This window comes from Acomys minous, assembly GCF_964271855.1.
Source record: "Acomys minous genome assembly, chromosome: 17".
NCBI classification, from domain to species: domain Eukaryota; kingdom Metazoa; phylum Chordata; class Mammalia; order Rodentia; family Muridae; genus Acomys; species Acomys minous.
The window spans coordinates 4808947-4832505 of NC_140500.1; the positions used below are offsets into that span (position 1 = coordinate 4808947).

Genomic DNA, 23559 nt, shown 5'->3' on the forward strand with positions numbered 1-23559 from the left:
ATGTAATGCACTCCAATGGGTCCCACTTTCTGTGTGTACATAAATGGGAGGTGTGTGTGACACCTGTATCAGGCATCGCTCTCAGCACGGTTTCCTCAGCAGGAGGGGCTGACGTCATGTCTGAGCCACATTTTGGCAACTCTCAAAGCATCTCAAGTTGTCTGTTATCACATCTGTGTGGTCCCTCCGCAGTGAGGTTGGATGTTACTATTTAGGATGCCGTCTCCTGAGCCTCTGGAAGGTGAGAAAATTCAGTGATACAGAGTCATAGCTCTGTCCCACAGCCTTGCAGTTCTCAGAGCTCCTGCCCCTCACCCCCATCCTCCCAGGCTCCCTGCTCCCTGAGACACAGAGGCATTGAAGTCATCCTGGTGAACAGCTCAGTGCCCTCTAATTACCCCAGGGACAGCACAGTCCCACTTCCAGCCTCAGGTAGAATGACTGGGCCTGGAGTGGAAGCCAAGACCACAGCCAGGATAGCTGAAGGCCCAGCCTTTCACCACACTGAGGCTGCTGAAGTGTCCTTGAAGGAATTGAAGTGAATCAACCCTATTGCTGACACAGAGAAAAGACCAACCTGGCCCACAACCTTAAACCAAGGCCTAACCCAAGCCAAGCCAGCCTGTCATCCCTAAACCAAGGCCTAACACAGACTACCTCACCACCCCAAAACCTAGGCCTAACACAGACTACCTCACCACCCCAAAACCTAGGCCTAACACAGACTACCTCACCACCCCAAAACCTAGGCCTAACACAGACTACCTCACCACCCCTAAACCAAGGCCTAACACAGCTACCTCACCACCCCTAAACCAAGGCCTAACACAGCTACCTCACCACCCCAAAACCTAGGCCTAACACAGACTACCTCACCACCCCAAAACCTAGGCCTAACACAGCTACCTCACCACCCCTAAACCAAGGCCTAACACAGACTACCTCACCACCCCTAAACCAAGGCCTAACACAGACTACCTCACCACCCCTAAACCAAGGCCTAACACAGACCTTCCCACTACTCCTAACCGGAGGCCTAATGCAGAGCACAGCCAGGCAGGCTATTCAATTCTATGAAGGACAGGAGGGGAGGAAGGCACAGAAGCAAGGCCTGAGGCTGGCAGAGGCTGGCTCATGGCACTGCTTTCATAGAATACGTGTGCATTAAAAATAAAGTCTTCAGGAAGCTTGAGGATTTGGTCTGCATCCATGCCCTGAGCAAGCCAGTATGGAGTTTAACTCCAGGAGCAGCTCGGGTTGGTCTCTGAGGCCCTGTGGCCAGTCAGCTGGTGAAGGCTGATTGGCTGATTGACTTCTCTCTGCGCCTCACACCGGTGGCTGGTAAGTGGTGTCTCGCGATGCCGCTGGTCTCGGTTCTCACCAGTTGCTGTGGCTCAAAGACTGTCTGACGTGCTGGATCGTGGTTTGGTGTGTTCTGTGCATGGCCTTACTAACTCACCTAAGCGCTGTCTCCTTCCCGTGGTTTGCTTGGGGATGGTTTGCCAGAGCAGACGCAGAGCCCAGAGCTCGGAAGCAAGAGGCATCCAGGCGTAAGTTCCCCCAAGTCCACAGGTTTTCCTATTTCCCTGTCACATCTGGAGATTGTGGGTAAATTCTCTTCTGCATTAGGACTTTAGCCGAGTTTGAACAAATGTTTTGGTCCAGAAGTAGAGCAAGGAGGTATCACGTGTCTGAGTGTGTCAGGCAGACATGGAACTGGCTTTAGTGGGAACAAGGAGGCTCCAGCAACCCTCGTGGGTGGGACAGGAGGAAACGGAGCTTTGGTAAGATTCCTAAACAACAGGCAATCGTGGGTCCATCTAGAATCTAGAGGTCTGTCTCCCAGAGCCTTTCCTAGGGTTAGCTTATGTTGCGTTGATGGAGCATAACCTTGGGCCCCACCAAGGCTCACTCCGCTGCAGAAGGGCCTGCAACGCAGGGTGTGTGCTGGCTGCCCGAGTTAGTCAGGACCTGGGCCGTGCATTTGGTCTGAAACACTGTTTGAATCTCAGCCAGTCTCATGTGTCCATGACTCAGGGAATGAATGAGTCTTAAACGGATAAAATAAGCTGAGATTACAGCAGCCACAGTAAGGTAAAATCGCTTTCTTGATAGGAATAGCACAAAAAGGATTTTAAAGAGCTGTGGAGACACTGGGACAAGTTGTAAAGTACCATGCAAGCTTTGAGAGCCAGATGAATTCCTGAGAAGTCGGGCCCTTAGGCCAGTGATGGCATCGTTTGCCTTGTGCCTCGGTTGAACTCAAATGCAGAGCAGTGTGTAGCCGTCCGCGGGCCCTGCTCTGCAGTCAGTGCCATGGTTAGAAAAACAGCTGTGCTGGCAAACTGCTTGTTCTGTTATTTTGAGACCTAATTAGAGAAAGGCATTTACAGCTGTGGAGAAAGCCTCCTTTTAGGTGAGCGCCTGGAGGGGTCATTCAAGGGAGAAGGCAGCACCCTGGGGCCAAGTAGTTAACAAGCCGCAGCTTTGAGCATATAGTCTTTACCGGCTCTTTGCCGGGAGATGACGGTGAGCAAACATGAAATTGAATACAGGGGCAGTAATGAGGGAGGTCAGTCAAGAAAGCCTGGGTAGATGGACAGATGGACAGACAGACGGACAGAAGGAAGGATGGGTGGATTAGGGAATTCAGCGTAGATAGTTGGAGGTACGTATTTGGATACTTGAACATAAGATGGTTTCTAGCAAGATAGGTAACCCCCCACCCCCGTGTGTGTGTGTGTGTGTGTGTGTGTGTGTGTGTGTGTGTGTGTGTGTGTCTGTCTGTCTGTGTGTCTGTGTGTCTGTCTGTCTGTCTGTCTGTCCCTTCTCCAATGTGTGATGCCCTTGTTCCAGCCCCCCCCTCCTGCCCCCCCAGCACTGGTGTTCCTCCACGTGTGGCTCAGGCTAGGTCATTCTCAGGTCTGCTTTCAGCCAAGGCGCTTTGTCTTTTCATAGTCAAAGAATCCAGAAGCTTTTTGAGTTAGGTGTCTTTCCTGAACCCCCTGGAGGTCTAATGCTAATGGACGAACTAATCATAAAACTAAGGAGCAGCTTTCTATCGTATCCTTAGCAGACCCGTCAGGGGTGGGATGCGTAGTGTGGTGAGTGGTGGAGACCCAGGAACCTGCGCCACCCTGAACGCACCCTGAGCCTGACAGGGTAACCGTGACCCGAGCAGCAGCACTGCCTTCCTTTCCTGACCAAAGGTGCAGGAAGATGTTCTGAGAGAAAAGCACTGGCCTCTGCGTGCTTTGGCCAAGTGAGTGCTTTGCCTGAGCACAGTGCACGCGAGGAGCAGTGACCGGCAGCTGGGCCGGTAACTGGTAGACACTGCACCTCTCCGAACATGGCTGTAGTAGATTTGAGGTCCATGAAACGATGTCCCGAGTGCCACAAAGAGGAAAAGTGAGGCGCGCAGCAGGGGCTGTGAAGAGAAGGCTTCCTCCTGCTCAGGGCTCCAGACAAGGAGGCTGGGGCAGAACCAGAGACAGGTGTGTGGTCTGTTGGGTAGTCAGTGAACTGCTGGCGAGCACCTTGGCTCTATGTGCAACGGGAAAGACGCCACTGCATCCGTTAGATTGCTAGGCACGGGAGCTAGCCAGGCTTATTTGTTAAATTAAACTATATAGGAACTATTGTAATAAGCGGTGACAAATCTTCAGCTTATATGACCATATCATTCATGCGGTCTAAAAATTATATGATATTTACTGAAATCTGAGTCTTGTTGTAATGCTACTAATACTACTCAAAATTCTAGTTGTCTTAAAGCATATACAGTAGAAATAACTTGGGGGCAAAGTACTTGCCTAACATGTATGGGCCCCCAGGTTCTACACCACAAAAAGGAAGGGGAGGGAAAGAAAGAGTGAAGATGCGTGAGGGGTGATTATTATAAAGAATTCCCGCCAGATCCTGAGTGGGAGCCACAGTGGATTTTGTTATCTCCTCAAAGTTAATTTGTCTGCAATTACGTGCTCATCTTGAAGACTCAAGGGAAAGACCTGACCAGCACAAGAGTATGTGTGACTCTGAGATCACTGTGTGCCGGTAACAATTCCTGGGCCCCTCAAGCAGAATCTGATGCTCATGAGACAGCTGGTCTAACTCAGAGCATCATTGGTCCTCTCCAGTCACGCAGAGCAGGAACTGCTGATGGCCAGGGTGCTGGGCTGACTGAGTGCTGTGGCTGGTGTGTGCAGATCCTGGGCTGACTGAGTGCTGTGGCTGGTGTGTGCAGATCCTGGGCTGACTGAGTGCTGTGGCTGGTGTGTGCAGATCCTGGGCTGACTGAGTGCTGTGGCTGGTGTGTGCAGATCCTGGGCTGACTGACTGCGGTGGCTGGTGTGTGCAGATCCTGGGCTGACTGACTGCGGTGGCTGGTGTGTGCAAATGCTGGGCTGACTGAGTGTGGTGGCTGGTGTGTGCAGATCCTGGGCTGACTGACTGCGGTGGCTGGTGTGTGCACGGTCTGATGGACTTCTTGCGATTGACCTTAGCCACATGGCCTGTGCTGTCCTGTTTAATGACAAGGAGAACCAAAGCTGTCGGGGTGAGTGGGTCCCAAGCAGGATAACCACCTCAGCATGGACAGCCACCTCAGTGTGGATGGCCACCTTGGCACGGACCACCACTTCAGCACAGATGGCCACCTTGGTGCGGAAGGCCACCTCGGTGCAGATGGCCACCTCATCTTCTCTGAGCCATTAAGTCTTCTGCTGTTGAGAGTTTTGTATTGTAATTCATCGTGAATTATAAAAGGCGTTACAGATTCTTGAAAATTACTGCTGTGGTGTTTGGTTGCTGTGGTTTGTGGCCAGTCTTTGGCTTGTCAGGCCCATCACCCTGAGAGGACAGTACTGCAGGTGGCATGTCTGTAAGGCCTGATGGCCATCTGGCTTCACAAAGGGGAGAGATGGATGAGAGGGCAGGAAAACCTCATGGCGTTTCCATACAGTTATACGGTGAGGACAGTGTTATCCTGAGGTTCCATGCAGGAAGACTGACGTCATACAGTTATACAGTGAGGACAGTGTTATCCTGAGGGTGCATGCAGGAAGACTGACGTCATAAAGTTATACAGTGAGGACAGTGTTATCCCGAGGTTCCATTCAGGAAGACTGACGTCATACAGTTATACAGTGAGGACAGTGTTATCCCAAGGTTGCATGCAGAAAGACTGACGTCATACAGTTATACGGTGAGGACAGTGTTATCCCGAGGTTCCATTCAGGAAGACTGACGTCATACAGTTATACAGTGAGGACAGTGTTATCCCAAGGTTGCATGCAGGAAGACTGATGTCATACAGTTATACAGTGAGGACAGTGTTATCCCAAGGTTGCATGCAGGAAGACTGATGTCATACAGTTATACAGTGAGGACAGTGTTATCCCAAGGTTGCATGCAGGAAGACTGACGTCATACAGTTATACGGTGAGGACAGTGTTATCCTGAGGTTCCATTTAGGAAGACTGACGTCATACAGTTATACGGTGAGGACAGTGTTATCCCGAGGTTCCATTCAGGAAGACTGACGTCATACAGTTATACAGTGAGGACAGTGTTATCCCAAGGTTGCATGCAGGAAGACTGACGTCATACAGTTATACGGTGAGGACAGTGTTATCCCGAGGTTCCATTTAGGAAGACTGACGTCATACAGTTATACGGTGAGGACAGTGTTATCCCGAGGTTCCATTCAGGAAGACTGACGTCATACAGTTATACGGTGAGGACAGTGTTATCCCGAGGTTCCATTCAGGAAGACTGACGTCATACAGTTATACAGTGAGGACAGTGTTATCCCAAGGTTGCATGCAGGAAGACTGATGTCATACAGTTATACAGTGAGGACAGTGTTATCCCAAGGTTGCATGCAGGAAGACTGATGTCATACAGTTATACAGTGAGGACAGTGTTATCCCGAGGTTGCATGCAGGAAGACTGACGTCATACAGTTATACGGTGAGGACAGTGTTATCCCGAGGTTCCATTCAGGAAGACTGACGTCATACAGTTATACAGTGAGGACAGTGTTATCCCAAGGTTGCATGCAGGAAGACTGACGTCATACAGTTATACGGTGAGGACAGTGTTATCCCAAGGTTGCATGCAGAAAGACTGACGTCATACAGTTATACGGTGAGGACAGTGTTATCCTGAGGTTCCATTTAGGAAGACTGACGTCATACAGTTATACGGTGAGGACAGTGTTATCCTGAGGTTCCATTTAGGAAGACTGACGTCATACAGTTATACGGTGAGGACAGTGTTATCCCGAGGTTCCATTCAGGAAGACTGACGTCATACAGTTATACAGTGAGGACAGTGTTATCCCAAGGTTGCATGCAGGAAGACTGACGTCATACAGTTATACGGTGAGGACAGTGTTATCCCGAGGTTCCATTTAGGAAGACTGACGTCATACAGTTATACAGTGAGGACAGTGTTATCCCGAGGTTCCATTCAGGAAGACTGACGTCATACAGTTATACGGTGAGGACAGTGTTATCCCAAGGTTGCATGCAGGAAGACTGACGTCATACAGTTATACGGTGAGGACAGTGTTATCCCGAGGTTCCATTCAGGAAGACTGACGTCATACAGTTATACAGTGAGGACAGTGTTATCCCGAGGTTGCATGCAGGAAGACTGACGTCATACAGTTATACGGTGAGGACAGTGTTATCCCGAGGTTGCATGCAGGAAGACTGACGTCATACAGTTATACGGTGAGGACAGTGTTATCCCGAGGTTCCATTCAGGAAGACTGACGTCATACAGTTATACAGTGAGGACAGTGTTATCCCGAGGTTCCATTTAGGAAGACTGACGTCATACAGTTATACAGTGAGGACAGTGTTATCCCGAGGTTCCATTCAGGAAGACTGACGTCATACAGTTATACAGTGAAGACAGTGTTATCCCGAGGTTCCATGCAGGAAGACTGACGTCATACAGTTATACAGTGAGGACAGTGTTATCCCGAGGTTCCATTTAGGAAGACTGACGTCATACAGTTATACAGTGAGGACAGTGTTATCCCGAGGTTCCATTCAGGAAGACTGACGTCATACAGTTATATAGTGAGGACAGTGTTATCCCGAGGTTCCATTCAGGAAGACTGACGTCATACAGTTATACGGTGAGGACAGTGTTATCCCGAGGTTCCATTCAGGAAGACTGACGTCATACAGTTATACGGTGAGGACAGTGTTAACCCGAGGTTCCATGCAGGAAGACTGACGTCATACAGTTATACGGTGAGGACAGTGTTATCCCGAGGGTGCATGCAGGAAGACTGACGTCATACAGTTATACGGTGAGGACAGTGTTATCCCGAGGTTGCATGCAGGAAGACTGACGTCATACAGTTATACAGTGCGGACAGTGTTATCCCGAGGGTGCATGCAGGAAGACTGACATCATACAGTTATACAGTGAGGACAGTGTTATCCCGAGGCATCTCCATGTGGGCCATTCCTGGAGGGAGTCCCAGTGAGACCACAGTACAAAGGTGTTAAATACCCTCACTCTTCTGACAAAGAGGAAGGGCGGACAGTGCTGTCAGTTGCATTGTCTCATCAATGATGCTATTGAAGTTGAAAAGACAAACTCCAGCTTAGAGAGCAGCCTGGCTGTGGGTGAAATGCTCCCACAGAGCACCACAGGTAGAGAGCAGCCTGGCTGTGGGTGAAATGCTCCCACAGAGCACCACGGGTAGAGGGCAGCCTGGCTGTGGGTGTAATGCTCCCACAGAGCACCACGGGTAGAGGGCAGCCTGGCTGTGGGTGAAATGCTCCCACAGAGCACCACGGGTAAAGGGCAGCCTGGCTGTTGGTGAAATGCTCCCACGGAGCACCACGGGTAGAGGGCAACCTGGCTGTGGGTGAAATGCTCCCACAGAGCACCACGGGTAGAGGGCAGCCTGGCTGTGGGTGAAATGCTCCCACGGAGCACCACGGGTAGAGGGCAGCCTGGCTGTGGGTGAAATGCTCCCACGGAGCACCACGGGTAGAGGGCAGCCTGGCTGTTGGTGAAATGCTCCCACGGAGCACCACGGGTAGAGGGCAACCTGGCTGTGGGTGAAATGCTCCCACAGAGCACCACGGGTAGAGGGCAGCCTGGCTGTGGGTGAAATGCTCCCACAGAGCACCATGGGTAGAGAGCAGCCTGGCTGTTGGTGAAATGCTCCCACAGAGCACCACGGGTAGAGGGCAGCCTGGCTGTTGGTGAAATGCTCCCACAGAGCACCACGGGTAGAGGGCAGCCTGGTTGTGGGTGAAATGCTCCCACAGAGCACCACGGGTAGAGGGCAGCCTGGCTGTGGGTGAAATGCTCCCACAGAGCACCACATGTAGAGGGCAGCCTGGCTGTGGGTGAAATGCTCCCACAGAGCACCACGGGTAGCAACCAGAAGCCATCACCGTGGCAAAGGCGATGTGTATGAGTGTGTGTGCTGTGTGTGTGTGCGTAAGTGCGTACATACAAGTATCATATACTTACCAGACCACAGTGGGGAGCAGCACTGAAAGTGACTTGACACATAGGAGGAGACCAAAAGATTCCTGTGATTCACTTTTGGTCGATTGTGAAGCAAATCCACCGTCTCCCTGAAGTGTGCCTGTTCTGGGGAGATGACTGAATTAAAATATTAAGTGCAGGGTTAGGGTCAGCTCAGTGGTCAGAGCAGGGGCTAGAGGTCTGCTCAGTGGTCAGAGGCCCTTCATTATAACCATCAGTACCAGAGCATGGACTCTACAAGGCCAGCATCCTTTGCAAACAGGTAATGCCAGCTCTGGGAGGAGGCAAGTGTAGCGGACACTAGGTTTCCAGGTTTCCAGCCTACATCAGTGTGAGCACCAGGTTCCGGGAGAGACCCTGCTTCAAAAGAAAGGCAGAGAGTGGTAATGATGCCCAACACTCTCTTCTGGACACTGTGTGTGGACATGGACATACGCACAGACATGCACGCACACTAAATATTTAGTAAATCAATAAAATGCAAAAGTGTGTCAGGCAATTTAGTTTAATCAGAAATCGTAACTTTAGAAACAATGCAACTGTTAGAAGGTCAGGGGGAAACTAAGCATTAACAGGACATGACATTCAGAGTTTTAAAATAAGTACAGTGCGGTGACAGACAGCATTGTGAGAGGACTCCTGAAGCGCCAGGGGCGGCTGTGGCCCAGAGACCAGTGGAGAAGGAGAAAGGACAAGCTTGACAGGCAAGCATTGTGGCCAGACAGAACGTGCACTGCGCACATGGCCGCAAAACAAATCCACGGGAGTAAATGGAATTTGTGTCCCACTGAGTAATGAAGATTGGAAATTATTTAGATGAAAGAGCCTCTAATGGGCTGGGTATGTGGTGCACACCTTTAATCACAGCATTTAGGGGGATCTCTGAGTTCAAGGCCAGCCTGGTCTACATGGGGACTTCCATGCCGTCCAAGGCCGTAGACAGTCCTCAAAAAAAAAAAAAAAAAAAAAAAAAAGGGAGTGTGTGGAGGGCGGGGTCTGCTTATTTTAGTTGGCTTCTTTGGCTGGTCGTATATTTTATATCATTACTGGTTGACATAATCCATAGCTTATGTGTAAATTGTGGTAATTATGTTGAGGCTTCAGACTTCCAAACAAGCAACTTAGGGCCTGGTGCAATGGCTCCATGGATAAATGTGCTGAGTTCAGTCTCTAGGGCCCACATGGTGTGAGCAGGCTGGCTCCTGAGGCTGCACCTCCATGTGCAGTGGTGGCATGTACATGTTCCCTCCATGTGCAGTGGTGGCATGTACATGTAACCTCCATGTGCAATGGTGGCATGTACATGTGACCTCCATGTGCAATGGTGGCATACATATGTTCCCTCCATGTGCAGTGGTGGCATGTACATGTTCCCTCCATGTGCAGTGGTGGCATGTACATGTTCCCTCCATGTGCAGTGGTGGCATGTACATGTAACCTCCATGTGCAGTGGTGGCATGTACATGTCCCCTACATGTGCAGTGGTGGCATGTACATGTAACCTCCATGTGCAGTGGTGGCATGTACATGTAACCTCCATGTGCAGTGGTGGCATGTACATGTCCCGTACATGTGCAATGGTGGCATACACATGTTCCCTCCCCCAGTAAAAATCACAAGTGTTAACAGGTGATTTCCTCTTTGGTGGCATTGTCATGGGTGTGACCTCACATGTTTGCCTCCCCAGTGGAAGCACTACATCCAGTGTGACGGGAGCCCCAACCCTTCCATAGCCCAGGAAATGAACACGTTCCTCAGCTTGTGGGAAGAGGAGACGAACGAGACCTTCGAGCAAGTGATAGAGAAGAGTAAACTGGTGCTGTCCGTGAGTGCCCTGTCCTCCTCACAGCGAGCATGCACTACTCCACCCTGTGGAGGCAGAAGGTCGCATGGTGTGGATATATGTGTATGTATGTGTGTGAGTATGTATGTATGTATGTATGTATGTATGTATGTGTATGTGCGTGTGCATGTGTGTGTGTGTGTGTGTGTGTGTGTGTGTGTGTGTGTGTGTGTAGCTGGCTTGGAGGTGCCCTGCAGACTTTTATTCTCAGCTGACATCTGTTGCTATGGTTTGGGTTTCAAGTGTTCCCCAGAGGCCCAGTGCTGCTACCTGGTGAGTTCTAGGATTGTTAGGGGTTGAGTCTAATGGAAGGGAAGGAGTTCATTGGAATGTGTTCCTGAAGGGGATGTCGAGATCCTCCGAGCTTGGCACTACTCCGCTTTGCCCTTCCCTACCCTCTTCTCCTCGTCCTCATCACCTTTTTGAGAGCTCGTGGCTCCCCCTGTGCTGAGGTTTGACCCCACCTGTCTGTACGTACCTCCTGAGCATCTCCAGGATGGCCTGTGCCTCCCAGCGCCAGCTCTCAGCAGGGTCCTCATGCTGTCCTCTGGGTGAGGTGCTCTGTTACAGTAGCTCACAGACAGAATGTGTGCTTGTGGCCTGCACAAACAGCTAGATGACCAGACACAGGGCACGATGTGCGGGGGTTGAGGTGATTTCCTGAATTCCCTGGTGTCCTGTGCGCTCAGCAGCTTCACGTGCTGACAACCAGAAGGTTCTCTGGGCCCCATCACTAAGGGGCCTTAATGAAGCATCATGCTGCAGGCAGGATGAAGTGACCCCTCAAGGCTGAGCAGTGAGTGTCACCTACTGTCCTCCAGAGTCACCTCACTAGCATAAGCTGGCCATCAGCTGGCCTCAGCTGGTGACAAACAGTGGCTCCTGTCTGTGCTGGCTGCTGAGAGCCTTGTGCCCACAGGCTTGGACATGTCCATAGGAATTCTTTGGAAGAAGTGGTTTTTCCCCTCTGTGATCTTAAGTTAAAGAAGGCGGGAAAGGATGTTGTCCCTTGATCTAAAGTGACAGGCCACCCTTCCACGTCCTTCCCACTTTTCCAGTGTATGATGTAATACTCCTTACATTTCAGTTGATTGAGAAGCTGAAGTTAATTTTGCTGGAAACTCCCTCGTGTGATCTGAACAATAGAACCATCCTGCAGCATCAAGGGTCGATCCTGCGCCTGCAGGAGCTCCTCAGCCTGAAGGTGGACGTGGCCACGGAGCTGCTTCTCCGGGTATGGGCAGTATCACTCTCACGGCACACACAATAACAGGTCTATGGTATGTCATGTCCACAGCACGCACATTAACAGATTTACCGTAGGTCATGTCCACAGCACGCACATTGACAGGTTTACCGTACGTCATGTCCACAGCACGCACATTGACAGGTTTACCTTATGTCATGTCCACAGCACGCACATTGACAGGTTTACCTTATGTCATGTCCACAGCACGCACATTGACAGGTTTACCTTATGTCATGTCCACAGCATGCACATTGACAGGTTTACCTTACATCATGTCCACAGCATGCACAATAACAGGTTTACCTTACATCATGTCCACAGCATGCACATTGACTGGTTTACCTTACATCATGTCCACAGCATGCACAATAACAGGTTTACCTTATGTCATGTCCACAGCACGCACAATAACAGGTTTACCTTACGTCATGTCCACAGCATGCACAATAACAGGTTTACCTTACGTCATGTCCACAGCATGCACAATAACAGGTTTACCTTATGTCATGTCCACAGCACGCACAATAACAGGTTTACCTTACGTCATGTCCACAGCATGCACAATAACAGGTTTACCTTATGTCATGTCCACAGCATGCACAATAACAGGTTTACCTTATGTCATGTCCACAGCACGCACAATAACAGGTTTACCTTATATGTCATGTCCACAGCATGCACATTGACAGGTTTACCTTATGTCATGTCCACAGCATGCACATTGACAGGTTTACCTTATGTCATGTCCACAGCACGCACAATGACAGGTTTACCTTATGTCATGTCCACAGCATGCACATTGACAGGTTTACCTTACGTCATGTCCACAGCATGCACATTGACAGGTTTACCGTACGTCGTGTCCACTGGTGTCTCTGACATCCTTCACATGGTCCAGGGCACATCAGTGAAGCCAAGGCATGAACTTACATGATTTAACAGCTGTTAGTATTTAATTCTCTAAGGAGATAAAACATTATCATCCAAAAGCTCATTTTCCTTATATTTGCCAAAGTTTACAGAATTCATTGTGAAGAAAGCTATATGAAGTAATATGCTCTCGCTACTATAGATAAAGCAGTTCATATAGATTGCAATTACTTACATCCTATTTTTCTCCAATTTTCAGTTTGGAAGTATTTAAACATGAGATTTAAGAAATGGTACCACGGGTCTCCATATGTGTTCTGTGTGAACTATAAATTTTCAGCTTTATTTAAATATAATTTATAGGTGAAAATCCAAATGAAAAGTTTTTGATAACATTGTCTCGCACCATTCAGGAGTTTGGGTATTATACAGTTCATCCCCACATATTTCAGCAGTAATGATAAGATCCAAATAACCACCAGCCAGTATATGTCATAAGACTTATAGTTTCATCGTCCTAATATCTGGCCCGTAGTCTAAGTCTCCCATGGGTCTGTCTTATGGGTTTTAGTTCTGTTGTATTTCTGAGGAATCACCAGAATATGACCTACAGGCACACACTGTGTCGGCCATTTTGTCTCTCGGTGCTTTGGGTCTAGACCAGTCCTTGGGCAGCCTTGCTGGGATGTGGTCCAAGTTTAAACAGCCCTGCAGACAGTGCTAAGCTAGCTCTTGTTGAACACCCATGTCACATTGGCATCCACTGTGTGCACTGTAGGTGAAATGGAGTAAGGAGATGTGTGTGGTTATTAGTGACTACGATGTTTACTTCACAAGCAAACACGAGGAAAACATGAGGAGATGGCTGAGGACTAACAGGGAAAATGGCGGACTCCGGGTGTGGAGCACAGGAGAGAAAAGCTCAGGCTGCGCTGTCTTGTGCCTGATTTTTTACTGTCTCGTGTGTAAGTGTGCATGTGCACACTTGGTCCCCAACGTGACGTCAGGACTCTTCTGTCCTACCTTGTGTGCTGACGCGGGGTCCCTCAGCTGAACCCGACCTCTGGCTAGGGCTGGCCTATTTAGCCAGCTTCCTGTCTCTTCCTTACCAGGCTGACATCACAGGAAGCCACCAGACATTGACAGAGGTTCTAGGGACCCAAACTTTGGTCCTCACACATGGCAGTCACTTAAACCACTGAGACAAAAATCTCCTTGGCCTCTGAATTTTTTTTTTTTTCAGGAAAATTGCCGTTTTGGTTTAAACTTACTTTTACCTGGATTATTCCTCTAATAGTACAGGGAACACTTTGCCAGCACACCTCCCTTGCTGGGCTGTGAGGTTTTGTGACTCTTAGTTTTTCTCTTCCAGCAAGCTAGCACCTTAGCAGATCTGGACAGTGGGAACATGGAAAAAACCATCCAAGATGAGAACATTACCCTGTATGTGTGGGCAAACCTCAAAAAGAATCCAAGGTACCTCCCTCACAGGCCCCATGCCTAGTACAGACACGCTGAAGTGAATGTTCTGTCTTTCCCTGCTGGTCACATGAGTGGTACACGTATTCACATGTAGAAAAAATGTGAATAAAAATAAATAAATAAACCTTTAAAAAAAAGTTAGGAGACCTCTCCCCACCTCACCCTGCCGAAGCAGGCCTTGAACTGCTGACCGTCTGCTCAGCTCCCGCAGCTGCCAGGGCCACAGGTGTGTGACATCAGGCCTGGCTCTGGCCTTCATTCTTAATATTTCATAAAAGGAGGGAACAAAACATTTCCCAAGTTATATTTTCTACACAATGCTGTAGTTTCTGTTGACTTGAAGAGAATGTGTCCGCTTTCTTGTTGTCGAGAATGCCATACAGAACCGTGAAGGAAACCCATCCATAGAAGAGAGGCAGCTGGCAGCCCAGATGATGGCAAAGGACAACGGGCACTGAGAGGGGTCTGGAGTGGGGTGCAGGCACTGAGGGGGGTCTGGAGTGGGGGTGCAGGCACTGAGGGGGGTCTGGAGTGGGGGTACAGGCACTGAGGGGGGTCTGGAGTGGGGTGCAGGCACTGAGAGGGGTCTGGAGTGGGGGGTGCAGGCACGGAGGGGGGTCTGGAGTGGGGGTACAGGCACTGAGGGGGGTCTGGAGTGGGGGTACAGGCACTGAGGGGGGTCTGGAGTGGGGGTACAGGCACTGAGGGGGGTCTGGAGTGGGGGTACAGGCACTGAGGGGGGTCTGGAGTGGGGGTGCAGGCACTGAGGGGGGTCTGGAGTGGGGGTACAGGCACTGAGGGGGGTCTGGAGTGGGGGTACAGGCACTGAGGGGGGTCTGGAGTGGGGGTACAGGCACTGAGGGGGGTCTGGAGTGGGGGTACAGGCACTGAGGGGGGTCTGGAATGGGGGTACAGGCACTGAGGGGGGTCTGGAGTGGGGGTACAGGCACTGAGGGGGGTCTGGAGTGGGGGTACAGGCACTGAGGGGGGTCTGGAGTGGGGCTGCAGGCACTGAGGGGGGTCTGGAGTGTGGGTACAGGCACTGAGGGGGGTCTGGAGTGGGGGTACAGGCACTGAGGGGGGTCTGGAGTGGGGCTGCAGGCACTGAGGGGGGTCTGGAGTGGGGCTGCAGGCACTGAGGGGGGTCTGGAGTGGGGGGTGCAGGCACTGAGGGGGGTCTGGAGTGGGGGTACAGGCACTGAGGGGGGTCTGGAGTGGGGCTGCAGGCACTGAGGGGGGTCTGGAGTGGGGGTACAGGCACTGAGGGGGGTCTGGAGTGGGGGTACAGGCACTGAGGGGGGTCTGGAGTGGGGCTGCAGGCACTGAGGGGGGTCTGGAGTGGGGAGTGCAGGCACTGAGGGGGGTCTGGAGTGGGGGTACAGGCACTGAGGGGGGGTCTGGAGTGGGGGTGCAGGCACTGAGGGGGGTCTGGAGTGGGGGTACAGGCACTGAGGGGGGTCTGGAGTGGGGGTACAGGCACTGAGGGGGGTCTGGAGTGGGGGTGCAGGCACTGAGGGGGGTCTGGAGTGGGGGTACAGGCACTGAGGGGGGTCTGGAGTGGGGGTGCAGGCACTGAGGGGGGTCTGGAGTGGGGGTACAGGCACTGAGGGGGGTCTGGAATGGGGGTACAGGCACTGAGTGGGGTCTGGAGTGGGGCTGCTGGCACTGAGGGGGGTCTGGAGTGGGGCTGCAGGCACTGAGGGGGGTCTGGAGTGGGGGGTGCAGGCACTGAGGGGGGTCTGGAGTGGGGGTACAGGCACTGAGGGGGGTCTGGAGTGGGGCTGCAGGCACTGAGGGGGGTCTGGAGTGGGGGTACAGGCACTGAGGGGGGTCTGGAGTGGGGGGTGCAAGCACAGAGGGGGGTCTGGAGTGGGGGTACAGGCACTGAGGGGGGTCTGGAGTGGGGCTGCAGGCACTGAGGGGGGTCTGGAGTGGGGCTGCAGGCACTGAGAGGGGTCTGGAGTGGGGCTGCAGGCACTGAGGGGGGTCTGGAGTGCAGGCACTGAGGGGGGTCTGGAGTGGGGGTACAGGCACTGAGGGGGGTCTGGAGTGGGGGTACAGGCACTGAGGGGGGTCTGGAGTGGGGCTGCAGGCACTGAGGGGGGTCTGGAGTGGGGCTGCAGGCACTGAGGGGGGTCTGGAGTGGGGGGTGCAGGCACTGAGGGGGGTCTGGAGTGGGGGTACAGGCACTGAGGGGGGTCTGGAGTGGGGGTGCAGGCACTGAGGGGGGTCTGTAGTGGGGGTACAGGCACTGAGGGGGGTCTGGAGTGGGGGTACAGGCACTGAAGGGGGTCTGGAGTGGGGGTACAGGCACTGAGGGGGGTCTGGAGTGGGGGTACAGGCACTGAGGGGGGTCTGGAGTGGGGGTGCAGGCACTGAGGGGGCTCTGGAGTGGGGGTACAGGCACTGAGGGGGGTCTGGAGTGGGGGTACAGGCACTGAGGGGGGTCTGGAGTGGGGGTGCAGGCACTGAGGGGGGTCTGGAGTGGGGGTACAGGCACTGAGGGGGGTCTGGAGTGGGGGTACAGGCACTGAAGGGGGTCTGGAGTGGGGGTACAGGCCCTGAGGGGGGTCTGGAGTGGGGGTACAGGCACTGAGGGGGGTCTGGAGTGGGGGTGCAGGCACTGAGGGGGCTCTGGAGTGGGGGTACAGGCACTGAGGGGGGTCTGGAGTGGGGGTACAGGCACTGAGGGGGGTCTGGAGTGGAGGTACAGGCACTGAGGGGGGTCTGGAGTGGGGGTACAGGCACTGAGGGGGGTCTGGAGTGGGGCTGCAGGCACTGAGGGGGGTCTGGAGTGGCGGGTGCAGGCACTGAGGGGGGTCTGGAGTGGGGGTACAGGCACTGAGGGGGGTCTGGAGTGGGGGTACAGGCACTGAGGGGGGTCTGGAGTGGGGCTGCAGGCACTGAGAGAGGTCTGGAGTCGGGCTGCAGGCACTGAGAGGGGTCTGGAGTGGGGCTGCAGGCACTGAGGGGGGTCTGGAGTGCAGGCACTGAGGGGGGTCTGGAGTGGGGGTACAGGCACTGAGGGGGGTCTGGAGTGGGGGTACAGGCACTGAGGGGGGTCTGGAGTGGGGGTACAGGCACTGAGGGGGGTCTGGAGTGGGGGTACAGGCACTGAGGAGGTCTGGAGTGGGGGTACAGGCACTGAGGGGGGTCTGGAGTGGGGCTGCAGGCACTGAGGGGGGTCTGGAGTGGGGCTGCAGGCACTGAGGGGGGTCTGGAGTAGGGGTACAGGCACTGAGGGGGGTCTGGAGTGGGGCAGCAGGCACTGAGGGGGGTCTGGAGTGGGGCTGCAGGCACTGAGTGGGGTCTGGAGTAGGGGTACAGGCACTGAGTGGGGTCTGGAGTGGGGGTACATGCACTGAGTGGGGTCTGGAGTGGGGGGGTGCAGGCACTGAGGGGGGTCTGGAGTAGGGGTACAGGCACTGAGGAGGTCTGGAGTGGGGGTACAGGCACTGAGGGGGGTCTGGAGTGGGGGTACAGGCACTGAGGGGGGTCTGGAGTAGGGGTACAGGCACTGAGGGGGGTCTGGAGTGGGGCAGCAGGCACTGAGGGGGGTCTGGAGTGGGGGTACAGGCACTGAGGGGGGTCTGGAGTAGGGGTACAGGCACTGAGTGGGGTCTGGAGTGGGGGTACAGGCACTGAGTGGGGTCTGGAGTGGGGGGGTGCAGGCACTGAGGGGGGTCTGGAGTGCAGGCACTGAGGAGGTCTGGAGTGGGGGTACAGGCACTGAGGGAGGTCTGGAGTGGGGGTGCAGGCACTGAAGGGGGTCTGGAGTGGGGGGGTGCAGGCACTGAGGGGGGTCTGGAGTGGGGGGGTGCAGGCACTGAGGGGGGTCTGGAGTGGGGGTACAGGCACTGAGTGGGGTCTGGAGTGGGGGGGTGCAGGCACTGAGGGGGGTCTGGAGTAGGGGTACAGGCACTGAGTGGGGTCTGGAGTAGGGGTACAGGCACTGAGTGGGGTCTGGAGTGGGGGTACAGGCACTGAGTGGGGTCTGGAGTGGGGGTGCAGGCACTGAGGGGGGTCTGGAGTGGGGGTGCAGGCACTGAGGGGGGTCTGGCGTGGGGGGTGCAGGCACTGAGTGGGGTCTGGAGTGGGGGTGCAGGCACTGAGGGGGGTCTGGCGTGGGGGGTGCAGGCACTGAGGGGGGTCTGGAGTGCAGGCACTGAGGAGGTCTGGAGTGGGGGTACAGGCACTGAGGGAGGTCTGGAGTGGGGGTGCAGGCACTGAGGGGGTCTGGAGTGGGGGGGTGCAGGCACTGAGGGGGGTCTGGAGTGCAGGCACTGAGGAGGTCTGGAGTGGGGGTGCAGGCACTGAAGGGGGTCTGGAGTGGGGGTGCAGGCACTGAGTGGGGTCTGGAGAGGGGGGTCTGGAGTGCAGGCACTGAGGAGATCTGGAGTGGGGGGTACAGGCACTGAGGGGGTCTGGAGTGGGGATGCCGGCACTGAGGGGGGGGTCTGGAGTGGGGGGTGCAGGCACTGAGTGGGGTCTGGAGTGGGGGTGCAGGCACTGAGGGGGGTCTGGCGTGGGGGGTGCAGGCACTGAGGGGGGTCTGGAGTGCAGGCACTGAGGAGGTCTGGAGTGGGGGTACAGGCACTGAGGGAGGTCTGGAGTGGGGGTGCAGGCACTGAGGGGGTCTGGAGTGGGGGGGTGCAGGCACTGAGGGGGGTCTGGAGTGCAGGCACTGAGGAGGTCTGGAGTGGGGGTGCAGGCACTGAAGGGGGTCTGGAGTGGGGGTGCAGGCACTGAGTGGGGTCTGGAGAGGGGGGTCTGGAGTGCAGGCACTGAGGAGATCTGGAGTGGGGGGTACAGGCACTGAGGGGGTCTGGAGTGGGGATGCCGGCACTGAGGGGGGGGTCTGGAGTGGGGGGTGCAGGCACTGAGGGGGGTCTGGAGTGTGGGTGCAGGCACTGAGGGGGGGGTCTGGAGTGGGGGGTGCAGGCACTGAGGGGGGGGTCTGGAGTGGGGGGGTGCAGGCACTGAGGGGGGTCTGGAGTGGGGGTGCAGGCACTGAAGGGGGTCTGGAGTGGGGTGCAGGCACTGAGGGGGGTCTGGAGTGGGGGTGCAGGCACTGAGGGGGGGGGTCTGGAGAGTCCCCAGGGATAAGCCAGTACTTTCAGCAGCATAGGCCATGGTATCCTTTCACATACAAAAGGGTCATGTGGATCCTCTTAGAGCATTTGGGGAGCCTCTTCCTGCTGCTCCTCAGCAGGAGGACCACAATTCATGCTGAGACCCCTGGTAAAGCGAGAAAAGCAGGGCTGGGCAGAGCCCTGAGAGGCTCCTTGGGAGAGACAGAAGTGTGGGCCTGGGACCCCAAGGACTGCTCTGAGAAACCCTGGGTCCCGGTGCTGCAGGTAAAGTGAGCATGTGCAGGACACAAGAGGGGGGCCTTGGAGCAGCGTGAGACCCGGCCATCTCTGGCTCCTGCCTATAATCCCCACCAATTGATTCCTGCCAGGCACCGAAGTGTGAAATTCGCAGACACAGAAATCGGATTTGAAATCCCAAGGATACTGGCTACCAGTGACATCGCCATCCGGCTCCTACACACACGTTATGATCACGTCACCCCCTTGTACCCCACTGTCCTCCCTGAGGAAAAAGAACAAACCCCTGTCATGTCGGAGGATTTCAAAACAGCGGAGAGTACAGAAAGGGACAACAACACGGAGGAAAAGGTCTCTGTTGAAGAGAAAGCTGCCAGCCAGGATGACCAGGCCGAGTCTAGACAGCAAAGAGAGCTCAGCATAGTCCGAGAGGAGGTCAAGTTTGAGGTTCCGGGAGACATTGACATAAAAAGGGTAGGATGCACTGTCTGTCTGTCTGTCTGTCTTGTCTGTCTGTCTGTCTGTGGCAGCATCTCCTACAACCTTCCAGGCTAGCAGCCCATGCTGGCCTCACACTTACAGCAGTCTTCCTGCCAGCACCTCTCAAGGGTGGGGGTTGCAGGCACGAGCCGCTCAACTCTAGTCTAAAGAGATGTTAGCAGGTCCCTCGAGTTATTTTCAAGATTTTGTTCTAAACAAACAGAAGCTACCTAGGCGCCCCAGGCTTGCCCTGGCCCTGGTTTCCAGTGTCTCCCTCCCCTCTCTGTTCACAGTCAATTCTTGTGGGAGCCGTGGCTTCAGTCTCTGGGTTGTGTATTCCCGTGGTCCGTTGGCTGCTGTGAGGCCTTGAGGCCGGGGTGTGGGGCGATTGCTGCTCAGGCCCCACCTCCAAGGCAGCGTGCCCTTCAATAGACACTTGCAGCAAATGCTTGTGCAAACTGGTGGGGTTCCACTTTTTTCCCTAGCATTGTCTTTCTAAAACTTGTTTTTGAAACATGGTCTCACTATGTATCTCTGGCTGGCTTGGAACTGGCTCTATAGACCAGGCTAGCCTCTAACTCACAGACATCTGCCTGTCCCTGCCTTCCAAGTGCTGTAATGAAAGGTGTGCACCACCAGGCAGGGAAAAGTGCTTACCTAACCCTGTCTTTAGGAGATAAGGTAGACAGCGGTACATCAGGACATCCAAAATCTACCTCTGCCCAGGTACCTGTGCACACTGTTAAAACAACCGTGTCCTGTCTGCGGTTACCTTCTGCTCATTTTCTGACTGCCAGATTTTCATGGTACATCTTATGTCCATGAGCAGCTTTGGACTTTTACAGGTGTTTTTCAGCTTGAACCCACTTTTGTTGCCATAGCCCACTAGAATTTTAGAGGACCCTAAAACCTCCGCGTGAGCACATAAGACAAGAATATTGATTTTATCGGTTTGTTTTCTTTAAGTATGGAAAGACTTAAGGAATAGACTGTGTGTGAATTTGAAATAAAAATGTAAACGGAGCCCTGGATGGCTCAGTGGACAAAGGTGCCTGCAGGCATGAGTTCATCCCCAGGGCATTCATGGTGGAAGGGGAGGCATGACCCCTGACCCCTGACCCCTGACCCTCTGACCTCCATAGGTGTGCACAGGCACAAACACATATCCATACCATCCGTAAACAAATAAATGTATTTTTTTTAATGGAATCACTTGATTTTCTAAGAACATGTTGAAAAATCCTGTTTGAAATATAAAAGTTGTATCAAAAAAACCCTGAAGAATCTAGGAGTCTAAAGCAACAGAGAAAAGAGTTGTGATGTGACCCTTCAGTACAGATAACTGTGTCGTATGGGATTCTAACAGGAGAGTTAAAAGGCCTGCAGCGAAGAGAACTGGAAAACGGGAGGGCTGCTGCAGAGCAAGAAATGACTGATTATTTTTCTTCTTTAAAAATCTGCCAGTTGGAGACAGAGGCAAGCGGATCTTTGTGAATTCAAGGCCAACCTGGTTTACATAGAGACTCTGTCTAAAAAACAAGCATTATTTTCAAGAAATAAGATTCTTTCGTTCAGTTTCACTTCAGTTCCGGGAGTGGTAACTTTCCCAGAGATGGGCACTTCTGGTCGCTTTTCTTCCCAGGGAGAGTAAAGATTGGATCCTGTTTCCAAGATTCACTCTGAAGTAACGGGTATTGAGGATTTCCCCAAATATCCACAGGCATTTTCATTACTATCGTGATATATGTACACAAAAGGCTGAAGTCGTCTGAAGTCACCTTTGGCAACTTCAATATGTATATAACAAATTTCCTCAGGAAATTTTAGGCTTAAAAGTTGTTGCGTCTGTGAGTTCGAGGCCAGCCTGGTCTACAAAGCGAGTCCAGGACAGCCAAGGCTACACAGAGAAACCCTGTCTCAAAAAACCAAAAAAAAAAAAAAGTTGTTGCGTCAAAGTACTAAAGAAGAATGAAGGAAATTTCTCATTTATATCAGCTTACTTAAAGACCAAATAACCACCACCTTCCTCTGGCCCCTCCCCCAAACTGGAGAGAAGAGGTCTTTAGCGGTAGCAGGGTAGACAAGGGATCTCGGAGTGTACACAGACCGGATTTGCCAGTGGTCGTCCTAGAACTGCTGAGTCCTAACGCTAACACAGCAGGCAAACAAAGAGGGTGAGGAGAAGTGGGAGGAGGCTTCTCCACCTTCAGTATCCCAACCCAGGCTAGAGTGGGCCGTGGCTGAACAGGTCGGACACGGACTCCCCATTGTGGGTTCTTCCAGTGGCCTCAGCCAGGATTGCTGAAATGTCAGTCACCTGAAGCTTGGAGCAGAGTTTCATTTTGTCCTCTTGTGGTATTGTGTTGGTGACAGCAGCTCCAAAGGCAGCATTATTTATTCTGGAAATAGCTGGCCCAGAGAAGATTCCATGGGTAAGAATAGCACAGGCTTTGGTGGCACCGCAGCATGGCAGATGGTACCGCACGTGTCAGCCATGTCGTCCACCAGGATGGCCACACGGTCCTGCACATCACCCACCGGAACCGTGCAGTCCACTTCATTTGCTTTCTTTCTCTCCTTGTGAATCAAAGCAAACTCCACATTTAGCCTGTCTGCAACCGACTGACCCTTTTGGCTCCTCCAGCATCCGGGAAACGATGATAGAGTTTCTCCATTTGGTGATGTTCTCCCGAATCCACTGAAGAACTGCGGACTCTGCGTAGAGGTTATCCACAGGAATATCAACGTTATCCACAGGAATATCAAAGTATCGTGGATCTGGGAGGCGTGCAGGTCCACGGTGATGATGCCATCAGCCCCAGCGACTGACAGCATGTTGGCCACCAGTTTAGCAGAAGTCGGGGCATGACTCTTGTCCTTTTTATCTTGCCAGGTGTATGAAGGGGAAGCAGGGTATCACAGCAGTTACCCTGGCGGAGGATGCGATCTTGCACGCGTTGACCATAATGAGTAGCTCCATCAGGCTGTCATTAATCTCCCTGAAGCCTCTCTGGAGATGTAAACATCTTCCCCTCTCACACTTTCGCTGGTCTCCTGGTTGCCGAACTTCTTGGTGGCCACCTTGCCCAGCTCCAGGCCCAGGCGACTGGCCACACGCTTCAAAAGGTCCTGGTGAGAACTCCCGCTGAGGAGCACAATGTTGGGCGTGGTGACAAGCGGCAACTGAGGAACACGCTGGAAAGGGGAAAGCTACCTTGAGGCAGACGGCTGCCAGTGCGGCTGTGGCAGAGAAACTTAGGGGAGGGACCAGGGTTGTTTTTCATGGGCTTATTAAGAAGTTGGCCACTAGAGGGCTCTTAATACCATCCCTTAATTGACTTAAATGGCTTTCAGAAATATTGTAGGTGGTCTAAATTGTTCATAGCACAAAATATTTGGAAAGGCCTAATTTTGGTATGACATAATTGTCACAAATCAAAGTATTACATTTAAAATAGTAATTAGTTTCAGAAATATTTTATTACTCTGAGGAATAGACCCATGGACTTGGGTCTTTGAGTTGAAAATTCAAGCTACAAAGTATCTCTTCAAGGAATCTGAACTGCCTAGAAATAGAGCTCAGTGGAAAGACGTTTGACTGGCATGTGTGAGGAGGCCCTGCCTTAAAACACCTAGTTCTTCAAAAAGAAAAACTGAACAAGCATGTATGAAAGTTAAAGTAAATTGTGCATGAACACTTCTGTGCATGCACACCTGCACACATGTGCACACACGCTGTCTAACTCTCAGGAAGTACCTGCTATAAGGAACTCAGC

At 52.9% G+C, this 23559-nt stretch overlaps 1 protein-coding gene and 1 pseudogene across 2 annotated transcripts in view; one reads left to right on the forward strand and one right to left on the reverse strand.

Annotated features, from left to right (window-relative positions):
* Window positions 1–23559, forward strand: part of DNAI7 (dynein axonemal intermediate chain 7) — a 49069-nt gene that overhangs the window by 13223 nt on the left and 12287 nt on the right. The window contains exons 7-10 of the mRNA XM_084765325.1: window positions 10217–10354; window positions 11460–11606; window positions 13864–13967; window positions 19435–19777. Coding sequence (XP_084621451.1) covers window positions 10217–10354; window positions 11460–11606; window positions 13864–13967; window positions 19435–19777 — 732 coding nt within the window. The remainder of the gene's footprint in view (window positions 1–10216; window positions 10355–11459; window positions 11607–13863; window positions 13968–19434; window positions 19778–23559) is intronic.
* Window positions 22004–22911, reverse strand: LOC311587970 (ribose-phosphate pyrophosphokinase 2-like; annotated as a pseudogene). Its single transcript has one exon. The product of its transcript is annotated as a ribose-phosphate pyrophosphokinase 2-like (transcript).